Consider the following 22410-nt stretch of genomic DNA (forward strand, 5'->3'; position numbering starts at 1 on the left):
CAGTATGTTTTTAGCATTAAGAAAGAAGAGACAGTGGCATGCAGCCCCTTAAAAGGCAGTTTCAGTAGAGAAAGCATTTTTTCTCTTTTTTTTTTTTTTCTTTTACAGAAACAAGATAGCAAGGCTCAAAGTTTACAAATATCCTAGAGTACTGGCCGTCCGCCTGGACTTTTCAAGGTCACGCTTTCAGACAGTACTGGTGAAACAGATAAACTTTCCCAATGAAGCTGTCTGAGAGTAGAGAGAGAGATTTGTTCAAAAAGCTAAAAAGCAACTGTTGCCCGCATTCTCCACCAAGAATGTCAACGGTTTACGGGCTGGTTCGGCCCGGTTCCGTGACTAGAAGGGCGGAGGGATCCGCGGATCCGCGCCCCGGAAAAAAAAAGAAAATAAGGGACCCCGAAATAATTGAAAACAGTGGCAACAATCTGAGGTAAAACAAAGTAATTTACTAAATATGGTATCAACAGAATTTTATAAGGAGAGAGAATGTGAAATTGATGGTGGATCGGCCTTACCACAACGCTGAGATGAGAAGCGCAGGCAGAGAAGCGCAGGCGAGAAGCGCAGGCAGAGAAGCGCAGGCAGAGAAGCGCAAGCGAAGCAGCGCAGGCAGAGAAGCGCAAGCGAAGCAGCGCAGGCAGAGAAGAGAGCATCAGGTGACCTTGCCGGGAGTTATATCTCCTCGCTGACCGCAAAGCCCCCTGGGGAAACGTAGCTGCTCTTCTCCGCTGGACAGGCACCCGGAACTTGAGCATCAGCAGTCAAACCCCCAGTACATTGCATGATGTTATGATGTGGAATACCGATAATGAAAAATCATGAAACCATGACAGGCTGTGCTGAGCAATTCTTAGAAACCATGAAAATCAGTATGAGTTGTTCAAAGCCCTGAAAGTACAGCCAAGTTCAGAAAGTGAAAGCTACTATGGGCATCACATAGCTCTAATACTTGCAGCAGAGAAATGTTAGTGTAACAGAAATGAAACAAATAGAAGGCACTGTGATGGCAGGTTTGTTTCAACTATTGTCTCCAAAGCTGTGGTATTGTCTGAATGCTGAAACTAGTTACCCAAATTTCCACCATGTAGGAAATCCTTGCTCCTATTTTTTATGCATCCTTTCTATTGTTATTATTGTTATTTTATCAGTGCTTGACTTCTTTTTGTCCAAGAGAGAGAGCTTTATCATCTTCCTTCTCAGAGAGTGATGAAAAAGGCTGGGATCTGACATCTGAAGTGCACCTGTGCACAGATTCTGCTGAAAGATGAGGGTATCACCATCTAGCTTTCATCACTGTTATCGTGACTGCACACCGTGCCACAACTCTGCCTGGCACCACCTGTCAGCAGCCAGGTGATGCTCTGAGAGCTCTGATAGATGTCTGAACACTCGTGCGCTACTCAATAGAGGCCTTGGGTGCTGCCAGGAAGCACTAACCACACCTGCACCCTACTGGACATGAGTTCTCACCAAGACTCGTCAGACAGAATTTGGAAAAATATTAGAAGGCCAGGAACATACACCCTGTTTTCAGAAAGGCTTTACCAATACTGGCACTGAAGAAACTGCCTTGTCATTGGATCAGAGGTTGCAGGCCTGGATCAGGTCACACAAGGCTGCACTCTTATGTGTGTAACTCAGGCTGCCTGAATTATCACCACTGTAGATATTGCACGAGTAAATTGCAAACAGAGAAGATATCTAGCATGAAAATCAAAGCCCTGTTCCTTCACCCCAGTACCTTTTGCCTTTCTGTAGGTCTGAGGGTTTATTTTCAGTGAGCGTTTTTCAGAGGGTGTGAATTCTGTATGTGAACAGACAGTGATTAAATGCCTCAGCAGTGATGGCTGAGAAAGTTGTGTGTCTGACACCATGCTCCTCACAAAACCCAGAACAATCATATAACATGGCCATTCACACAGGCAGAAGCCCTTCTTGCTAAATGTCTGTCACTGAGATGATATATTATATAGGAAAAACAAATTTGTCATTGTTTGCCAAAATCGTTATACCCCCTACTTCTGCCCAGACTGGCAGTATCTGATGGTGTGTAGCTACTCATTGCCAGATCTTTTAAGTTTAAATGCACATACCACATGTCTAGATACCTAGTGCTCTGCTCCATGAGGAGGCCGGGAGCTGTAGTGCATGTTGCCAGGGAGAGAAGGAGTAGAGTGCAGCCAAAAAAGCTGGACACCAAAATTGCTGAGCTCTCAAATATGAGTTTTCCTTAAATCTCAGCTTCTTTCCCCTGAAGCAAGGGCAGTTCCCATGAGTAGATGTTGACAGGTGTCCCTTGCCAAGGCCCAGATGCACAGAGACCTGCTTGTCATTTTGCATGGAGGCAAGAATAACAAAAATTGTTGTATTTGCAAGTACAGAAGAAGCTCTGAGGTGACATATAGGATTTTATCTCTTCTATGTACACATAGGATTTTGTCTCCTCTGTGTATAATTTCTTCGCAGCTGTCAGAGGAGCAGCAATAATGCCATGCACTGCCAGTCTCCAATGTGTATTTTCCCCCAGGTATCTGTTGAAATTTGTCTCCTAGAACAAAATGCCTGCATATAAAAAGGCCTATCTTCTTATACATAGCCAGTGAAATCAACCTTTAACACAGCAGAACCACACATGTTAAAGACTATCACAGGGGGATAAAAACAGAGCTGAAGTGTGATAAAGATAAGAGTGTCTCTGGAAGTTACAATTGGAGAAAGTGAATACTCCAATTAACACAAGAGTGAACTCATGCTTCATTAAAGCCCAATTGCTGGATAAGCGAGCAAGGGATGAAATCCAGACCATTAAAAAAAAAAAAAAAAGATGTTTTTTTAATCATTTTTTATTTTTCTCCTTATTATTCTGAGAACTAAGCAATTAGCATAAACTGTAATGTAAACCGCTAGACTACTCTAAGAAGAAATTGTGTGACCCTTTCCAGGGATGGCAGCCAAGCCCTGCTTCTCTTTGGAGTATATCACAAAATAAACCAGCTCGTTAGAGACTGTCTTTACCTGTCCATATCTTACTCGTCTTCCTCTTCATCCCAAGCCCTCTGCATTTTCTTGCTACTTGTCACTGGAACAACTGCAGGGCCTCTGGAATGGTGCCTCTACCCTTCAGAGGTTGTGCTGAAGGGCAGCACCACCCTAGGTAGCACACAGCTATTTATTTGGTGGAATCTACCAGACGGTGGAAATCCATCTACAGAACATTCCATGGAACAATCTCCCTCTGTCCTCGCACTGAGGTCTCAACCCCAGCACAAACATGTTGGTTACCTGAATGATTTTTGTTTTTTTGTTTTTTTTTTGTTTTGTTTTGTTTTTGTTTTTCTTGAGCTTTTATAGCTGAATTCACCCTCCTCTAACACAGCCATCATCCCATGAACAGCAGCTCTTCCGTGGAGCTTTTGAACTTCCACAGAGCTGTCAAAGCTTTGTTTTGTTTTTCCATTTGGAGTGCTTCTCTTTTAGAGTATGAAAGGTTCATTTGCTTTAACGTTCTGCTCTTTTAATTTTAAAGCCTGGTTTTGAATCTTCCAACCTGGGAAACACTTGTCTTAAAATAATTTCATCCTTGGAGGCACATTTAATTTTATTCTAGATCAATTTTAAAATGAAATTTTATGGAGAACAGTTTATGCTATTGAACACAAGAATGTGGAGCTGATGGAGAAAGTCCAGAGGAAGGCCACAAGAAGGATCGGAGGGCTGGAGCACCTCTTCTATGAAGAAGACAGGCTGAGGGATCTGGGCTTGTTCAGTCTGGAGAGGTCTCTGGGAAAACATCATTGAGGTCTTCCAGTGCTTGGAGGGAGCTTACAGAAAGGGGACTGACATTTTTCACGGTCTGATAGTGACAGGACAAGGAGGGATGATTTTAAACCAAAAGAGGGGAGATGTAGCTGAGATGTTAGAAAGAAATTTCACTCAGAGGGCGGTGAGGCCCTGGCACAGCTGCCCAGAGAAGCTGCAGGTGCCCATCCCTGCAGGTGTTCCAGGCCAAATTGGATGGGCCCTGTTCTGACCTGACCTGCTGGGCGGCAGCGCTCCCATGGCAGGGGCTCAGGGCTGGCTGGGCTTTGAGGTCTCTTCTCACCCAACCATTCTGTGGTTCTATGATTCTAGGAATTTCTCCTGTGCCTCAGAACCATTTTAACCAGACCAGAAAATACTTGACTTCCAAAACGTTCTTAGTTTATATGCTTTAACTCATACTGAACTGAGATTAAATAAGCACACAGTTAAAGTCAAGCTGCTTTTATGCACATTCCTAAGCAGGGAAGGATGTAAGCAATTGTTTAATTTTTCCCTGTAACACGACCCCAGAGGTAAAGCAGGGCATGGCAGCAGCTATTTCTTGCTGAGCCTATTTGCACTCTGCTAATTGGAATGCTTCACAGGTCCACAGGAACTTCCCACTATGCTGATACTCACACGTGAGAACTGTGAGAGGGCTGGGAGGCTTTTCACACAAATGTACCTCAGAATTCCAAGTATTGTTTTCATTTGATTAAACAAAGCAGTCAACTTTGCAGAAGACAGTTTATTAAATATGTGAATATTGGTCGCTACACCTAATTACAGACAAAATACTGTGAATAAAGCATGCACTTATCACAGACATCAATGACTATCTTGATTATCTCTGAAATGATTTTTAATTCTGTAAGTTTAAGGCTGTACCAATGCAAATATTAAAAAACAGAAATAAAAAGTCACTCTACAGCAGTAGCAAATGTCGTATGGACAGTGAAATCAACCTTTAACACAGCAGAACCACACATGTTAAAGACTATCACAGGGGGATAAAAACAGAGCTGAAGTGTGATAAAGATAAGAGTGTCTCTGGAAGTTACAATTGGAGAAAGTGAATACTCCAATTAACACAAGAGTGAACTCATGCTTCATTAAAGCCCAATTGCTGGATAAGCGAGCAAGGGATGAAATCCAGACCATTAAAAAAAAAAAAAAAAAAAAAGACCTATTGATTTTACTGTCTTCTTATTTAATAAACTTTTATACTCAATCACCGAAGAAGCATTTTTCAAGGAAGCCAAGGAGACACGTGGCTGAAGTGTGGTGCAACAGATGGCAGTAAAGCATCTCTTTACTCCACCCCCAGTGAAGAGAAGTGGAGCATTTTGCAGTGAGGGAAAAAAGTACAGCTGGCACAAAAGTGTCGTATGACACTGATGATGATATTGTTCTCAAGGATCTTAACCAATTTTAAGTTTGCTTCTTAGAAATCTGCTGCAGAAAGAGCAACATGGCATCTACATGAGTTAAAACCTATGCAGCCATCAAGTAAGAGGGTTGGCAGACCTGGGAACCTAGCTGGGGATCTAGCACTGAAGAAGGCTATGGAATCTTTCCTCATTTACTAGTGAAGACTTTTTCTTCATTTTTTTCTTTTTTTCCAGGTCTTTTTTTTTTTCAGATCCAGAATGAACCAGATTTGAAGTTGAACAGGTAGCTCTGAAGGTTGACAATTTTCCTGATGTCTTCAGAAAAAAAATCCAGTAAACCTCTCTCTCTCAGATATCCTGGATTTGCAAAGCCTAATGCATTAAAATGTATTAAAATCTTCCTTCTCCCTAACAAATATACAAATATATAAATTCTGAAATGCAGAGGGAAGATATCAGTATGAGAAGGTCCCACAGAAAAACTGCATTTTTAGTGTTAGAAATGTATCACTGCTCATGTTAACATCTCTGCCTAATATAGTGGATTACAACTGGGGTTTGCAGAGGGATCCAAAGAAACCTAAGTTAGTCTTGAAGTTCCAATAGGGCGTGGATGGATAAATTCTCTCTTGTCTCCTTTCAGCAGCACAGACAGAAATGCAATAGGGTTTTACTTTATTATTAAATAGTAATAATAATAATAAAAACAAAAAGCTTTTCCTGCACCATAGTGCACTTAGGTCAAAATGCAATTACAAGAGTTTACAACATGTACACAGAAGGCATCACACTGACGGGGTGGTGGCATCTAATCCACTACAACATTAACATCAGCCCGTTTGCTTCTTGAAACCAGAGAGCTGTGGTGAAAAATAAACAAATGCCAAGAAAACTGCTGACACACCGCAGGCAGCAGGCTGAAACCTAATGCCACATCTGCATCTATAGAACAAATGGATTTCCAGCATGCAAAGAGCTAACTACATGGTAGTGTTTGCTCTTCTGATTCAAGTCTAAGATGAAGGCAGTGTAGATGCATCTGCAGCCAAAGTGAAGATGGGAATATGCAACTCCAGTTCTCCAGGAACCTGACACACCTTTTGGCAGCTTGGGTCAGTGTGTGGGAAGGAGCTATAATGACCAATTACCAATTACAGAATTGCAGAATCACAGCATTATAAGGGTTGGAAGGGACTTCTGGAGATCCTCCACTCCAAAGCAGGTTCCCTACAGTAGGTTGCAATTGCTAAGTCAATTTCTGCAATTGGTTGGACTGACTAAGTTTGGTTGGAAGACTAAGACCTAGCTAGAAAGAGAAGAAATGCAAGGAATAAGACTCTCTGCCACTGCCTTGCATACCTAATATTAGGGCTATGCAGGCAGGTGCTCTGTGAAGCAGAAACTCCTCACTGCTCTGGTGGAGATGTGTTTATCTGCACATAGCCACTAGAGACCAAAAACAACAGAGAAACTCATTGCAGCTGGTCTCAGCTGGCATCAGAAAGCATCTGAAGATGATTTAGAGGAGGGTTGCTACAGGGTAGTATGGTTATGTTGCAGATGGACTTAATGATCTTTAAGGTCTTTTCCAACCTGAGCAATTCTATGATTCTATAATTCTACGAAGAAGCCATTGGATTTTAGAGCAACAAAATGACTCTTTATTTCTGAGGAGAGCCTTATTCCATCCAGGAGATGGGAACAGAGGTACTGCAAAAGGCCTCAAGCATCCTCATCACTTCTGGATGGTTGAGATTTCAGAAATGTTCTAGGAATGTTTAGAACAACTCAGTGGGAAGGGATCTTCACTCAACATAAAATTCAATTGCTAATCAACAGTCAAAGCAGTTACTGAGCACATTGCCCAAATTCCCCTTGGCCACTGACAGCTGTGTCACCTCTAGGAAGCATGTTCCACAGTCTGACTATGAAGAAATGCTTCCCAATGCCCGGTCTCATCCTCCCTAGGTGCAGCTGTGTGCCATTCCTTTGTGTTCTGTCCCACCAGGGAGCCAAGCCCAGCATGTCCCTCTGCTTCCCCCCAGGGAGCTGCAGTGACCACTTCTCTGCCACCTCCGCACAGGATAACCCAGGTCTGCCCACATGGTGCCTCACATGCCTTCCACCAAACCTTCTACCTTTTTCTCTACCTTCCAGCTTTTTTTTGCTGTCCTTCAGACTGTTTCATGGACCTTAACATAATTTCTTTATCGTAGAGCCCAGAAATGAACACAGTATTTGAGGCAAGACTGCACCTTGAATCCATCAGTTTGTGGGAGAGGACTACTACATGGACAGACTTCCAGGGTGGTCCAGGCTGCACTTTGCAATACTGCTTTTTGTAAATGTTCCAGGTGTGACAAAAAGAAATGGCAATTTTGAAAATTGTTATGTAAACTATTTTGGGAGAAGCATTTTTCACACCAAGGGCTATAAACTGCCTTGCACAGAGTTGCAAAGATGGCTTCAGAGCAGTAAGAATAAATTCAATTATCCCAGTCACATTTTTTTTTTTTTTCTGGAAACTTGGTATTCTGATTTGAAAACCTCTTCAAGATGTTTAGCAGACTTTCACCTGTCAGCAGAGATCATGAAACGATGGCTATAGCCTTTCACTGTTTGCACATAAGATGGTACTTTCAGAGCAGACCAGGTGCAGCTGACTGTGCCTGGTGGCAGGGATCTGTGACAGATCACGCTTTCACCCACAGCTTGTTTCTGTTGTACAAATACAATATGGTATGATTTCAGCCTGTCAAAATCCTAGCGAAGTCAAAATTAATTCTGAGTATGTGTGTTATCTGCTATACTGCCAGATTCTAAGGGGAAGGTGGAAAAGGAGCTGCAAATGTGGTGTCAGAATTTTGATAAACAGGGCCCGTCTGCCATGAAAGCAATTGGAAAGAATGAGACCAAAAATCTTAGGCTTGAATTTCATCCAAGGCTCATTTGGCAGCAAAGTATGGCTTCAGCAGAGGCGAGAAAGTGACTGGAATCCACCACTTGACCAGGCTGACACTTGTTTACAGGAGCAGGCTAGGAGAGCTGGCAGTTTCTTACAGTAATCAGAGGATTGATTTCATTAGTAGGCATTTTTAGTAAGCTCCACAAAGCTCTCACAGGCTTGGCTGATCACTGGATCTGCTACCCACAGGAACATTTGGGTGCTGCACATTCCCTCTTACCCCTCACAGTCACAGCTGGCATACGGCTGCAGGAGCCTTTAGCTTCATCAAGGCAGTTGGTTGGGCATCTTTATTTTTTTATTCCAAACTAAAATTGATGAGAAGACACCTCAAAAAAAGATGGAGAATTCAAGATTTTTTTAATACTTTTTTTTTTTTTTTTTTTAAGAATCAAGCTGATAAGTGATCAACTGTTCAGAAGACACGAGATGTTCAGCACCTCCTGCCTACTGCAACATGTTGGTTCCTTCTCCAGAAGGCACTGAACAATGGCTTAACACAGGAAACAATGTCAGAACGCAGAGATTTAACTGTGACACACACAGAAATACCTGCTGACTGGCACAACTTCTTAGTACAGCTCTCAGTTTTTCAGTGGCTCTGATCACAGCAGCAATGGTTACCATTTCTACAAGTACCACATCAATGTACAGATGTCAGAACGTCCAGAAAACATGCAAAATTTCAACAGCAACACCACCGAATGACACAGTGCATAGAAATATTAGTGTTTGGCAAAACAGTGAATCTTTTAACACCCTTTTCATATAAAACAAATGAATGTACTTTTTTTTTACAAACTGTTCTTAAAAAAAGTTGAGTTTAGGCAGAGTTAGAAAAGTTGGCATGTGAAAGTTAGCCTCAGACACAGGTTTAACTCTGATAATCAGTTGGTCACTTACAGGAATTCTCATGCTTTGCAAGTTGTTTATGTATTGCACTAGCTATGCTTAAGCAAAACATGCTTTTGAACTGCTATTTTGGGAGAGACAGCCCTAATCTTGTCAATTTTCAGAATGGGAGAAACCACATTCATATTAAAAGATTAAAAAGATTAAGCAGTGCATGCGGGGAAAGATAAAAGCTTTACTTTAACTGTTTTTCCCTAACGCTGCTCACCATGATAGTGGGGGTTGTCATAGCAAAAACGTTTTTCAAAGGCAGAATTGAAGTCAGCAGATAATTAAAACAAATGGAAAAGATTTTCTAATTCCAGTGTAAAACAAAGTAGGATATTAAAGGATGGTTTAAAGATGAGGATTACGCTTGCCTTCTCTAGAAAAAAAACACAAAAACTTTTATTGCATTTGCCAGGCTTTTCCACTGCCTTTCCACTGCCTTCACTATACTCAGATATTTTACCATTTTTTTGTTCTATGTCTTGAATAACTTTGTCTGCCTAATAGATCTCGAGATGACCCAGAAGTATGTGGGTTATGCTGGCGCAGACAAGACCAGACAACGAAGCAGTGGCTGGGTGATGTCCTCTCCTGCAGGTTTCAGACCCATCTGTGACAACAAGGGGGGTAGTAACACGAGGCCCAGGGGTGCATTCCTCACTGAGCTCTGCTGGGCAGACACCGAGCTCTGCCCACCAGCAGCACTTGGGCTTGTGGGCACTGCCATCCACTCCTCACTTCTTCCCATGCCAGCTTGCAGACTCTTGTAACACATTCTGTGTCACAATTTGCCTGTAAGCCTTGAGTGCTACAGGTATTTCTGCTCTGCATTTCACACCCAGCCTTGTGCAGAGCAGCCCAGTCTGGATGCAACGTAGTAGAAGGGAAGGAGGAATACTGGCAGGAGCAGTGTGGCACTACTTAAGGCTACATGTGATTCAGGCCAGCTGAGAACACATTATAATGACGCAGAAGACAATCTCAGCAGGATCACAAGCCTTTACAAAGCAGATCAAATTCTAAGCATGAGGAACATTGCAGAGTTTTCTCTGTTCACAAAAAGAACAGCTGAAATGGTGAAGATAGTATCATTAAAATTAATGTCAAGAGTTTATTTTTTTCTAGAGCAAGAATAATACAGTATTTGTAAAGAACATTTCATATTTTCTTGATTCTTTTCCCCTTGCTTGGCAGTTTCACTATTTGCATGATGCTTATGGACTGTGCAGAACAGAGCTAGCCAAAAATCCCAAAGGTTGGGAATCCCCTAAAAGTTAGCATGAGAGTTAGCATCTATCATACAAAATCCCAAACACTGTGAATAAATCTTCTATTAACTACAACAAATAAAAATCTGAAAGGGTACTAATTTTTTTCAGACACCAGTGACTGCTGTGTACTGAGTGCTGAGCACCAGAATAAAACAGAAGGTAGAAGAGTCTTAATCCCCTGGAAACAGTAGGTCCATTTCCAATGCACAAACAATTAATGGCATTTGTATTTAAAAAAAAAACAAACGAATTTTGTTCATATTACCAACCAACATTAAACAATTCAGTGAGAAAACAGAGAAAATAAATTTCTGACTTGAGACTTAAACTCTAGAGACTGTTAAAACCTAACAGTTCATGTAACAAGTAAATTTTGTGCCAAACCAATTTTTTCCCCATCCGATTAGGAGTTAAAGCTTTAGACATCCCCGTTGCTTTGAATATATTCCAGTGAACGGCCACTGTCAGACTTTTCAACAAGCTCACAGACATCTCCAAGCTGTGGGGCTTTCCCACGCTGCACTGCAGTCAGTGCTCTCCGCTGGATTCAGAAGAGTCGAGGTGCTGACGGACAACCTCAGCAGAGCCCCAGAGGCAGGATGGAACCAGCATTCGGTTTCACTGGTGGAGCTGGCAGCCATGCAGCCATACCATTTTGTGAGGCTTTGAGGAACCTGTCTTCCTCTGAAGGATCACTCCATTGCCAGCTAACGTTATCCAGTAGAGAGCATCAGGAAGAACCAGCCTCCACATTCCTGCTGGTGCTCAGCTTTCCAAAACCTATGCAGAGATACATCACAGCCCCATGTGCCAGTTGCATGTGTCCATTATGCACACAGGGACAGCACCATCGCCAAGTTGTGCTTATGGCCTTCCCCTGCTCAGCATGCAGAAGCACAGTTGCCTTACCTGGCTGGCCCAGGGCTCTGATTTTTCAGAGAGGTGCTGTGACAGCCATGCTGACCCTGCACAGGGCCATCACACATGTGGGAGATACTGGATGATGTGCCAGTGCTCCTGGCTACAAAGCAGGCTCGGTGCATGGGGACCATCCCCAGAAAGTGCAGTCCCAGTTCTCCTGCTAGGAAGATAGCCATGCTTTATGCTGGACTGCCTTCTTTTCACACTCTTCCTCAGCAGAGCGTGCAGATTCAGCACTTGCATGAAAGCATAGAAATAGAATAAAGTACATCCCCATTCTAAGAACAAGGACAGCAACTCACATTAGGCAAGACAACCATCTTGTTAACGCTAACGTTTAACAAAGAACCCTCATTAAAAAGTGCAGATCCACTGCCAGCCACACTTAGTAGTGTACAGCTGAATCCCCGCTAACCTAGCATGTATTGGCTCACTTCAGGCAAATCAAATCTCAGCTCTGCGTCCCATCAGCATTCCTCCTTCCCATACATTCAAATGGCCTTCGGGCATCAAGGAGGTCCTGCTTTCCTATTGCCCACTCTGCCTAAGACAGAAATTGATTTCCACACTAGTTCAGTCCAGGATGTACTATGGAGGAGGATCAGTCATCTCTACTCATTTTAAAGACATCACTGGAAGGCCAGGCACAGGCACAAAAACCGGCCCTCAACACATCACTGAGTTCTATTCTCCTTTTATGATTTGAAAGAGCTCCCACAAAAAGCAGAGAAGAAGGAAAAGGCATCTCTTGGGAGACAAGAGATGCAAGCCTCTGAGTGATGGTGTATCCCACAGACCACCTCCACTCGAAGCGAGGCAGCCTGCCCTGAGCGCATTATCCCCAAAGCACAAGGTCACTTGATTGCAGGGAGGGAACTCTGGGCTGCCCTCCACAGAGCAGTCCCCTTCCCCTTTGTCACAAACACCAGGAGAAAGGAATGTTAGAGGTTCAGAGGGATGGAGAGAGGGGTGGGGAAGACCAGTTGGTCAGCCACAGTCACTTGCAGCTGATGGTCGGGAAGAATAACCAGCCCACACAACATGTTAGTCAATGTCAGTCAATGCACTTATGGGATGTCCTCAGGCAGGGAGACAAAAAAGGGGTAAATACAAGCTGGGCAGGAAAGAAATGTAGAGTACACAGAATCTCAGTTCCCTTAGGGCTGCTCCAAGAACTGAGGCAGCCCAGGCTCTGCCATGACACAACACCTATTCTTCCTGATCCATGTCTTCATATCACACATTATTTGCACAACCTGTGGTGGAAGACAGTCACAAACAGGCAAGGAAGGGACAAGCAGCAATATAACTTGCTGCTCAAATCTCATTTTCTACACTACTTTCTAAGAGAAATAAGTGGGCAACTACACTGTAGACTGAATACCAGTGATGAGCAGCTTATAAAAATAAAAATAGAAAACAGCTTGAAAGCATTGATATTCTTTACAAAGGAGAATGTGCACCACTACTTTCATTGTTAGACTGTCCTATATTCCAACGGCATGGATGCTATCACAGAATTACTGCACTGTGTAAATGAATAAGGTATTTGCTATTGTTTTAGATATGCTTTATCATTCAATCTACAGGGTAGTTCAGAACAGTATTTCATTCTCCTGTATTTAAAAACACATTTTGTTGCATAAATTTGTATTTGAAAATTTAACAGGCAGTTTGCAAAACCCAGATATCGAGAACTTCAGCTTCAACTATCGTTATGAATAGAAGCACCCTGTGCAAGCCTACAGTGCCACAAATATATGCACAAGTAATAGTTCAGAAAGCAACCAACATAGCTGCAAACTACACAGAAGGTGCTCCCACTGCATTATCCCTGTGATGGGTTTTCAAAGCTGCAGTGCAGCCTTTAGATAGGGAACATCCTCCTCTGCCTCTTCCACTGGAGCTGCAAATCAATTTTTGAACAGTATCAAGTCAGTAATCTGGCAGAGAACTATCTCAATTTCCCCCTTTGTGCTATGTTTTCTGCTGGGCTAGTGAGCTGAAGAGGTTGGACCTCATTAATGAGATCCAACACCAGATCAGAGAAAGCTGAAAGTCAGGAAAACAGGAAAAGAAAGAGAGAGAAGAAAGAAGCACTGTCATCTGCCTGCATGGGATCTCTGCCCGCCATGGGCTATGCTGTATAGGAGCCGAATGGTGATCTGAGAGCGGACCTCTTGATTCCACGGTAAGAAGTAGTGAAGTATCAAGAGTTATGGTAGGACGCACAAGGCCCTAGGCAGGGATGAAGGCTTGCAGATCAGATATTAGGAAGAAATTTTTTACTCAAAAGGTAATGAGGCCATGGCACAGTTGCCCAAGCTGGCCAGGTTGGCTGGGTTGGCCAGTTGGCTGGGAACTGGGGCAGCCTGATCTAGCAGTCAGCAACCCTGCTCAAAGAAAGAGCACTGGATGAATTATCTTTAAAGCTTCTTCCAAGTCAAGCTATTCTATGACTCTATGATTGTAAGAGTGCAGCACTACCCTGACCATCCTCTTGTGGCTTTTTACTGGGACAGATCCACACCATGATGGTAAGCATGAGACTTACTGGTGAGCAGGTTCTGACACCCTCAAAGTAGTGGGAGACAACAGCAAGCAAATGGGTTATCATCTGTCAGAAACAACATGGCAGCTGGGACCCTACACTCCTGCCAAGCAGAAACAAGACCATGACAGTGTTTTAAATCAGAAGTCTCCCTCCCAGTGGGTTAATGTAAACTCTCAAGTGCTTAATACAGATCACAATTAATTATGCTGTCATCACTCAATTCCTTGCAACTGTTTGCAAATGAAGACTGGGTAGTATGTGGGTGCTAAATGCCATTCAAAGACAACATACCTATTTTTGGAGTATGATACTACTTCAGGATCATATTTTGGCTATATGTGCCTAACTGCTTCTACAAGTAGTCTATTTGGGGATGCCCAATCAGAATTTGCCAGGCAATCTGCCATCAGCATCACTGGCAGCTGGAGTTACTGCAGATGCCACAAAGCAGAGGAAACACAGCTCTGTAATGTTGAGGCTCCTGCAATGAGAACACATAATTCGCACCTTACCATCTAACCTGACATGCAACAGTTGCTGACATGCAACATTATCAGAGACACAACAAGATATAAACCACCCTAAAACTGAAGAAAGCAACTCTATATGTGGACAGTGGAGCTGGAGACAAGGTCAAGATCTGTGCTGGGGCTGAATTACAGTGTAGATGTGAATCAGAACATTACAGACCATATGCAGGACTGCACATCTGGAGACAGTGATCTGCCTTCTCAAAGACAAGAAAATGTGTGGGATTACCACAGTTATTAGTCCACACAAAACAGCCCTCTGTGAAGCAATAAACCCTGACCAGAGAAACTGTTTATTACTACCAAGTTTGGTTTCATGCTTTGTGGGGTCTGAGAAGAAACAGCAGACAGCCACATCATGGGGTAGTTACTTTTCTGTACAAACTCAAGGTAAGTCTTCCCAGCAAAGAGGAAGAGAGATGTGATGCTGAAATGTACTGCTCCACAAAGGCCATCAGGTACCTGGCTTTGTACTCTGGGAGAGGAAAGGAAGATGAGTCAGGTCCTGCAATAGTTAAGAGGTGAGTACATGAGGAAATTGAGAGCAAAATTCTTCCTAGCAGCTCCCTTGTGGAGCAGTACAGAACATCATGAATGAGCTCTCTAGCATGACACCCCACCACTCACTGCATACAGAGACCAGTGACTTGAGTACTCAGCAGCAAACAGCAATGAAATCCTACAGAGAGCAACATCAGCCTTGCAAAATTATTTTCACTTGTATCACATGTAAAGCATTGCTATGAAAAGACAAGGCTGTGCCTGCAGCAAACAACTGGCTGGTCTCATCTGGAAGCAAAGCAGCAGATGCCTGTGTTTCCCTCTCCTTCATCTTCACCAGATTTGCCATGGCAAAGCAGTCATAGGTACTTGCAGTTACTTCAGAAGTGCCAACACTTTGTCTCAAGCCTCAGAACCAAGCCCCTAAAGCACAGCTTTGCAATTTGAGTGCCTGTCACACCAATGCCTTCCTCGCAGCACTAAGAGACAGTGCTCTCAGGGATTGCAGATATGATTACCCTGCCTTGATGTGCCAGATCCTGGGGCAGACAGCACACAGAGCACCAAGGCTTTATACTAGCTCTGCTGTGCAGTGAGTGATCATTCAAGCTCTGTCACCTGCACAAAGCTTCCTGGGAGGACAGATGTTCAGAGGAAATCTCTGCTCCCAAACCTTTTGTGGGACATCTGCTAACCACTCCCTGTCCAACAACAGACCTCCAGGACTAAGTGAGACACAGGTGCTCTGCCACTTCTTTCATACACAGGAATACACACCTCATCCACCTAGCAACACCGAAAACAAATTTTGAATGGCACCAGGTAGAAGAATTTCTTTCTTTCTGCTACTGCTTCACTTTTTTTTTTTTTTTTTTTTTGAATTAGTGATGACTGAAGTTCCTGCACAGTTGCAGATTTAAACTACATAAAAGAAAGGAAGGAATGTAAAAAAATAAAACCAATGAAGTTTAAAGAAAGACAAAAGCAAAAAGAAAAGTCCTCAGTAACAGTTTGATGGGATGTGAGCTGAGGCTGAGTCTTTCATGGACTTTGGAGGACACCATACCATGTCAGGGGACTTGTCTATAGACTTACCAAGTCTCTAAGGTACGCTAGTGGAACATTTCCATCTGTAACGCTGAATAAGCTCAGCTGAATTACTGAAGAGGTACCATACATCAATTTAAAAGTCATGAATTGTAATGGTTCACTGACACACTTAATTTGTTAGTGTTTTCCCTGTACTCATAGAACAATTATGCTACAAAATCAAATAGTGGAACAATAGCATTCATTATTTCGAGGATTTAAAGGACCAAATTCTTCTCTAAGAATCACACACATAAATTCCATTGTCTGCAATGAAAATAGATTACACGTAGGTGATTTTGATTTGTTTTCCAGTGCTTAAAACTACTCATCTATTTAATCTTCTGTAGAAAATATGAAACTACCCTTATGCTCCCTATGTTATTTTTTGTGGACTTCAAATAAGGGCTTAGGACAGATTTGATGCATTTTATCTGATGGTTTGGGATAAGATAATGGATTTTTCTGCACATATACATCCCCAAGAGTACTGAAAGAGTGGATCAAAGTCAGTAGATTTTACATTAAGAATACACAGTGACAAAACATTAATGATCAGTGCTTAAACAGTTAAAATTACGTATATGACTGCTTTTGCCAACATACCTTTGCTTACCGTTGAAAACAATACTTTTCAGTCTAAAGACCAGTGATATTCTGATAACAGAAAATCAACAAAAACAAAAGTTAAAAATAGCCTTTTGTTGATTTGGGGATTTTTTTTTCTTCCCCATCTGGCACAAATAAGCCTCAGGAAACAAACAAACAGCAACAACAACAAGAACAAGAACAAAGACAAACAAAACAAAACAAAAAAGCCAACAGAGAAAACTTCTTGTAAATGGTTTCACAGACTTACATTGATGTATCTCTTATCTCCTTGTATTTCTGATCAAGAACAAGCCAGCAGCAGCCAGTGGTAGATTTGCTTCCTCCACTCTAGGAGGCCATGTTAACAAAAGAAGTCAAAAAAATGCTTTAAAATAGAATTGCTACGTAAGCCTCCCTGGGGAATTACAGTCACTGATGTGTGCATGTTAAAAAGGGTATTTCCAGTCTATCTTGTGTTGCCTGAGAACCATTTTTGTCCTTTTAAAATCTTCAATTATATTATAACCCACAAGTAACATTCATTTTTGTATTAACACTATAAATACTATATTAGTATTACTAAACTATCTCTATTGACTTATCTGTAAAAAAAAAAATATATTATATTTATATATTTTTATAAAGTGAATTAACACTGGAGAGAGGGCTATGGGAAAATAGTGTACAATCACAGCTGATGTGTATTATTGGGCACAAACTCAATGCTTGAAACAAAACAGAAGAGAAAAATTTGTCCAGGTTATACCCCTCTTTCAAGCTGTGTCAGAAGAAGAGTCATAGGATGCTGACACTATGAAGTTGCCAGTATTGGTATGGCTTGCCATGGACTGGGCAGCCTGCTGGCTCAAGTTATTGCAGATCAGCACAAGCTGGTTGCTCTGAGCTTCTGACAGTGTGCTACAGCTCTGGTAGACGCTGAAGTTGGTCTTCCTGCCAGGGATGTTGCCCTTCTCGCACATTGTCTTTACCATCTTGGCAAGCTTATTTTTCCCCAGAGCTTGGCAGTTGTACCAGTGAAGGGCAGCTAAGTTGACAACGGGCTTGATTGACAGGTAAAAAGGTGCATCCTCATAGCGCATGGCTGGAGGCCGCCTCTGGGCGTACTCCTTGTAGTCTTGCACGGGACAGGTCTGTGGGGAGTGCTGGGTGGCATACACTCGAGAGTCTGTCCCACCTCTCTTGCTCTTGGCATTGATATCTCCATTGTCTGGTCCCATCCACTCCAGGTACTCCAACCCAGTCTCTGTCACCCGCAGCCGGATGTCTCCCCATTTGAGGGTGGACCCATGAAAACCTGTGCAGTGTCCAAATGCCTTAGTGTTGTTCAGCCAGACAAGGTTTAAGAGCCCTTCAGGATTGTACCGGCTCAACAAGCCTCTTTTGCGCAGGATAAGCTCGTCAGCAAAGGTGAGCTTCATGGACTTGTGCGGCTTGTTTCCTTTACCTTTACACCTCAGCTCTATCTGCTTTTGTTTTAGGGCTTCTTGGGACCTCTTGAACTCCTTATCCCTGGTAATACTGTATCCATACCTGTGCTCCTTCAGATAGCGCTCCAGCCCACACTGATAGTTGGCCAGACTGTTTGGCTCGTATTCAGACCCATCCTTCTGCCTGGCATCCACAAAGAATGAAGCAAGGTAGGCATCGAGTTCTTTGCAGGGGATGACGTAGATCTCTCGGGTCTCAGAGGGATACTTAGAGATGAGGAACTCCCGGAAATTGCGGAGAGCTGTCTGTGTGCTGCGAATGGTCTTCTCGTTCTGCTCCCTGCTGAGCTCTGCTGCTCTCTCATCCTGGTCTGGAAGAGGGAGAAGGAAAAAGACAAAGCAGAAGGAGCAGTGAGCTTGCGTGAAAAGTTTTTCCCAAAGTAAATTTCCTTTAAAAGAATGAACAAAAAGAAATTAAAATGAATTTCACAAGGCACAGTTGAAAACATCATTATATACTTGCCACATGACTGAAAAGTCAACTTCAGTTCTACAAATGATGTAACTGGAATATGGCACAAAGTGGACTCCTCATGACACTGGGATACAATTTTGTGTGCACAGAGATCTGTGGAAAGCAGTTTAATTAGAGGCAATCTGCTTTCCAGAACAAATGCAAGGCGTTTCAGTGGACTCCAGTGCCACATGCTGAGCCCAATCTGAGTAATGAGCCCATTGTGAACTGACTCATTTGTGAAACAAGGGGCTGTACTTGTTCTGACATTTTTTCTACAAAGAAAACCAAAGCCTTAAATTTATGATATTATAATTATCTTTAATTAGACAAATTTCTAAAGAGCCAGTAAGTATAGCTAGAAATGCACACTACAAAATAATGCAGCACATCCTAAGAAAGAAGTTAGCAGGTACAACACAGTAATGTGTAATTTACAAATATAAAAGAATAAAAAATAATGTAATACTTTACATTAGAAAATATCAAAACTGTCAGCACTTACCATGTTTATATGATTTCTTTACATAATCAAGCTGTACCTGGACAGATGTAATGCAATCATGAACATTTTTTCTCATTTTGCAGAAAAAAAATCACATTCAGGAAACAACTTTATATTGCTCCATAAAGCTATAATCAAAGGTCCTTGCAAGTGGTGACATATAAAACCACAGCATCCAGATGTGACTCAAAAGATGATTCTTAATGACAAACGATTTTTAGGCTGGTCATAACCATAAAATGAAAAGTTTTTTACATGGAAGTGTAAAGACAATGTGTACTTAAGACCATTTTCTTGGCATGTGGAAACTGTCTTTACAAGGATGCAATTTATAAGCACATAGGCAGAACTGTCATTATGGATAAGATAAGCCTTAATGGTTTTAGAAAATGATGAGCAGTACGTGTAAAGAAGGAAAATTCCAACGATTTGGCTATTTTCTGTACTTGTAAATGAAACATTCCTTTTTTCTCAGTTATCAAAAAGAGGGAAAAGGAAAAGATCTTTTTTGCTCTATCTCATTGCAAAAATCACATACATTTTGTTATCTCTTCTCTACTACACTTACAGCAATAGGAAATTTACCTTTTATCTCCCACCCTACATACATACCACAAAGTCATACTGGACTTGGCAAAATTCCCACTACCTCTCCGTTCACAAGCCAAGCTCACGGGCAGCCATGCTCTGCAACAGTGCTTGTGTCTGCTCCTCCTGCCCACTCTGTCCTGCCAGCCTGCTGAGAGGGCAGGCAGCAGGCAGAGGAAGGTGGCCCAATCTCCATCGCTAATCTGGCTGAGATGTTTCTTGTGGTGCACAGACTTCGGCATGTAGCTGGGTGGCTTCCCTTTCCACTTACCTAAAGCAACAGCATCCAGGCCTGCAGAGCATTTCTCTCCTCACATCCATAGACTTGGAAGCCTTGTCCTCTGTCTTCACTGATAAGTGCCCACTACACCCACAGCACTCAGTGAAACCTGCTGTGCTGGATCCTCAGGCCCTTGGCAAGGCACAGAGAACTGAAGGTCTGCAGCTGATGCCTTTGGGGGCTTCTGCAGCCACGCTGCTACAGGGCACTGAGGTTTGCTTTAACTGTGCCCAGGAAGAACATGTAACCAGTCTCTTTCAAAAACTAGCTTTAATTTTCGTGTCAGCATCAAAGAGCTACAAGCAGCCCTCAGTGAAGTCTCATGCTTCAAGCAATGGATAGCACAGATCCTTTTCCTATGGCTAGCTGCAGGCTGGAAATAAAGAGCTAATGCTGTTTGAAGTGCAAACGCAAAACATTTACCCTGATACCTTGTTCACTGCACCCACTACCACTTATTATAGCACTGCGTAAGTAAGCTGTTCTTTGATTGACAGCCCACATTTTAAGTATTGTTGCAATATAAAAAGCATGTACAATGGTTTGGTTATATACATGTCATCAATCACTATTTCTTTCAGAATGCCCTGTCACAACACAGCAGTGGCACTCAGTCATTTACATTTTGGCATCTTTCCTTAAACTGCAAAGGAAATTGCTGTATCTGCAGTTAGCAGTTATAAAACCCATGCTTAATAAAGATCCCCTGAAGTTGTATGAAACACTGCATTCCTGCAGTGCTCTGATGTGTTACATCAAGGCAGGAGGGAAATCTTAAACAAAATGGGTCAGGTTATCTACCAGCCAAATCAGGAGAGCTAGGCCAGTTTTGACTGGGAATCTAGCCTGGAGTTGTAGTGCATTATTCTCTTTCTATGGGAGAGTTCAAATATCACAGATATCTCAAAGCATGGGACTAATGCAGTGAGAAGTGACATTCAGTGTGTCTGAGACAACCAAAGTTACCAGATGTCAGGTGAGCCACAGCCATGATCTGCATGTGCTTTTTATCTACAGCAAAAGCAGATGATTTTGATGAGCCTTACTTAACTAACAAAATGTTTAAAAACAAGAAAACATCAGAGCTGAGGCAAATCTGAGTAAGTAAAGGAAAGAGAAAAGAAACAATCCAACATGCAATGCAAAGGCAATCACTCACCACCTCTCATAATGTTCAGTCAGATTCCGAGCAATGACTACTCTCCACAGAGAAAAAAAACCCTTTTCTACTGTTTATTGTTAAGCACGATGTAATATGGCACGGAATAACCCATTGGTCAATCGGGGTCAGCCCCCTCCCAACCTCTTGCCAAACTCAGCCTAGTTGGTTGGGATAGAGAGTGGGAAAAAGAAAAAGCCTTGATGGTGTGCAATACTGCTCAGCAGCAGCCAAAACACTGGTCTGTTACTAACACTATAGTAGCCACAGATCCAAACTGCAGCACACTATGGGCTGCTATGAGAGAGTTATCTCCACCCCAGTCAAACCCAGTACAGCTGTGCCATTTGAATCACTAATCAAACTATGACCCAAGATCAGGCTTATCTTGCATCCCTTCCACACAACCTGTGACTGGACAAGGAGACCACGAAAAATATTATCGGAGTGCAGTCTGCTAATGGCTCTACAGTGTGGATATTTGACATTGTTTCTGCTCTAGCCACGTGCCCTTGGTAGCATGTGAGAGGGAGATTAGGTTGGTATAATGCCATTTTGTTCCTTAAAAATCTATGTGATGATTGATTGGTAAAGAAAGTCTAAATATAATGGAATTCATTCATTAAGAATTCAAGACTAAAAGGCATTTCAGCTGTTATCACGGTGAATTTTTGAAAATACATAAGCTGGGGAACTGTTGAAGTACAGGGTCTCATCTCTGGATGTGGAGATTGAAAGTGAATGCTCTTTCTGATATAGGAGTATTTTCAGTGAAGCAGTGAAGCAAATGTTGCTTGGTCTCACCTTGCTGCGTCTTGCAGAATAGAGATGAAAACCTCATCTGGCCAAGGCTTAACCTTTTGGGAGTTTTAACTACTGAAAACACAGGTGGAAATGTACAGTAGTCCCCTAATGACTGCAGAATACACCTGCTTGCTCTTAGGTGTCCACTGCTCACATTATCACAAACCCTTTATTGTGCATGGGTTCAAAAACTGGGTAAAAGTACAGAAGACTACTACAAAGTGCTCCTCAACACAAGACAGTATTTCCAAACTAGAAAGGTACTTGAGCTATAAATTGCTGGAGGATGGAACAATGGGAAGATATCACATATGCTTTCACTCTTTTATTTTTAGCTATGTGCATGTTGTTAGGGTCTAGAGAAAACACATATTCTCATATTGTGATCTAATCTGTTTTGGCTAGTAAAACAGAACCAATAAAACGAAATTTATTGTTCTCAACAAACTACTAAACCAAGCTAAACCAAATAGTTTTTCCTTTAATAAAACAAAAATTTAGGAGTTGGTAGTGCTGTTCCCCATTATGCCGACCAGGAGCAGAAACTTACTTGGAGATACATTTCATGAGGTCCTCCCCACAGTTGCATAGTACA

The 22410-nt window shown here is 42.3% G+C and overlaps 1 protein-coding gene across 5 annotated transcripts in view; it reads right to left on the bottom strand.

Annotated features, from left to right (window-relative positions):
• Positions 1-10157: 10157 nt before the first annotated feature.
• The window catches only part of KIAA1958 (KIAA1958 ortholog), a 58430-nt gene continuing 46177 nt past the window's right edge, over positions 10158-22410 (bottom strand). For all 5 annotated transcript variants that reach the window (XM_085213296.1, XM_085213295.1, XM_085213293.1 and 2 more), the window contains one exon: positions 10158-18336. In XM_085213296.1, the coding sequence (XP_085069422.1) occupies positions 17291-18336 (1046 nt within the window). In that variant the 3' untranslated portion in view covers positions 10158-17290. The remainder of the gene's footprint in view (positions 18337-22410) is intronic.

Source organism: Meleagris gallopavo, chromosome Z (genome assembly GCF_905368555.1).
Source record: "Meleagris gallopavo chromosome Z, MGAL_WU_HG_1.1, whole genome shotgun sequence".
Lineage (NCBI taxonomy): Eukaryota > Metazoa > Chordata > Aves > Galliformes > Phasianidae > Meleagris > Meleagris gallopavo.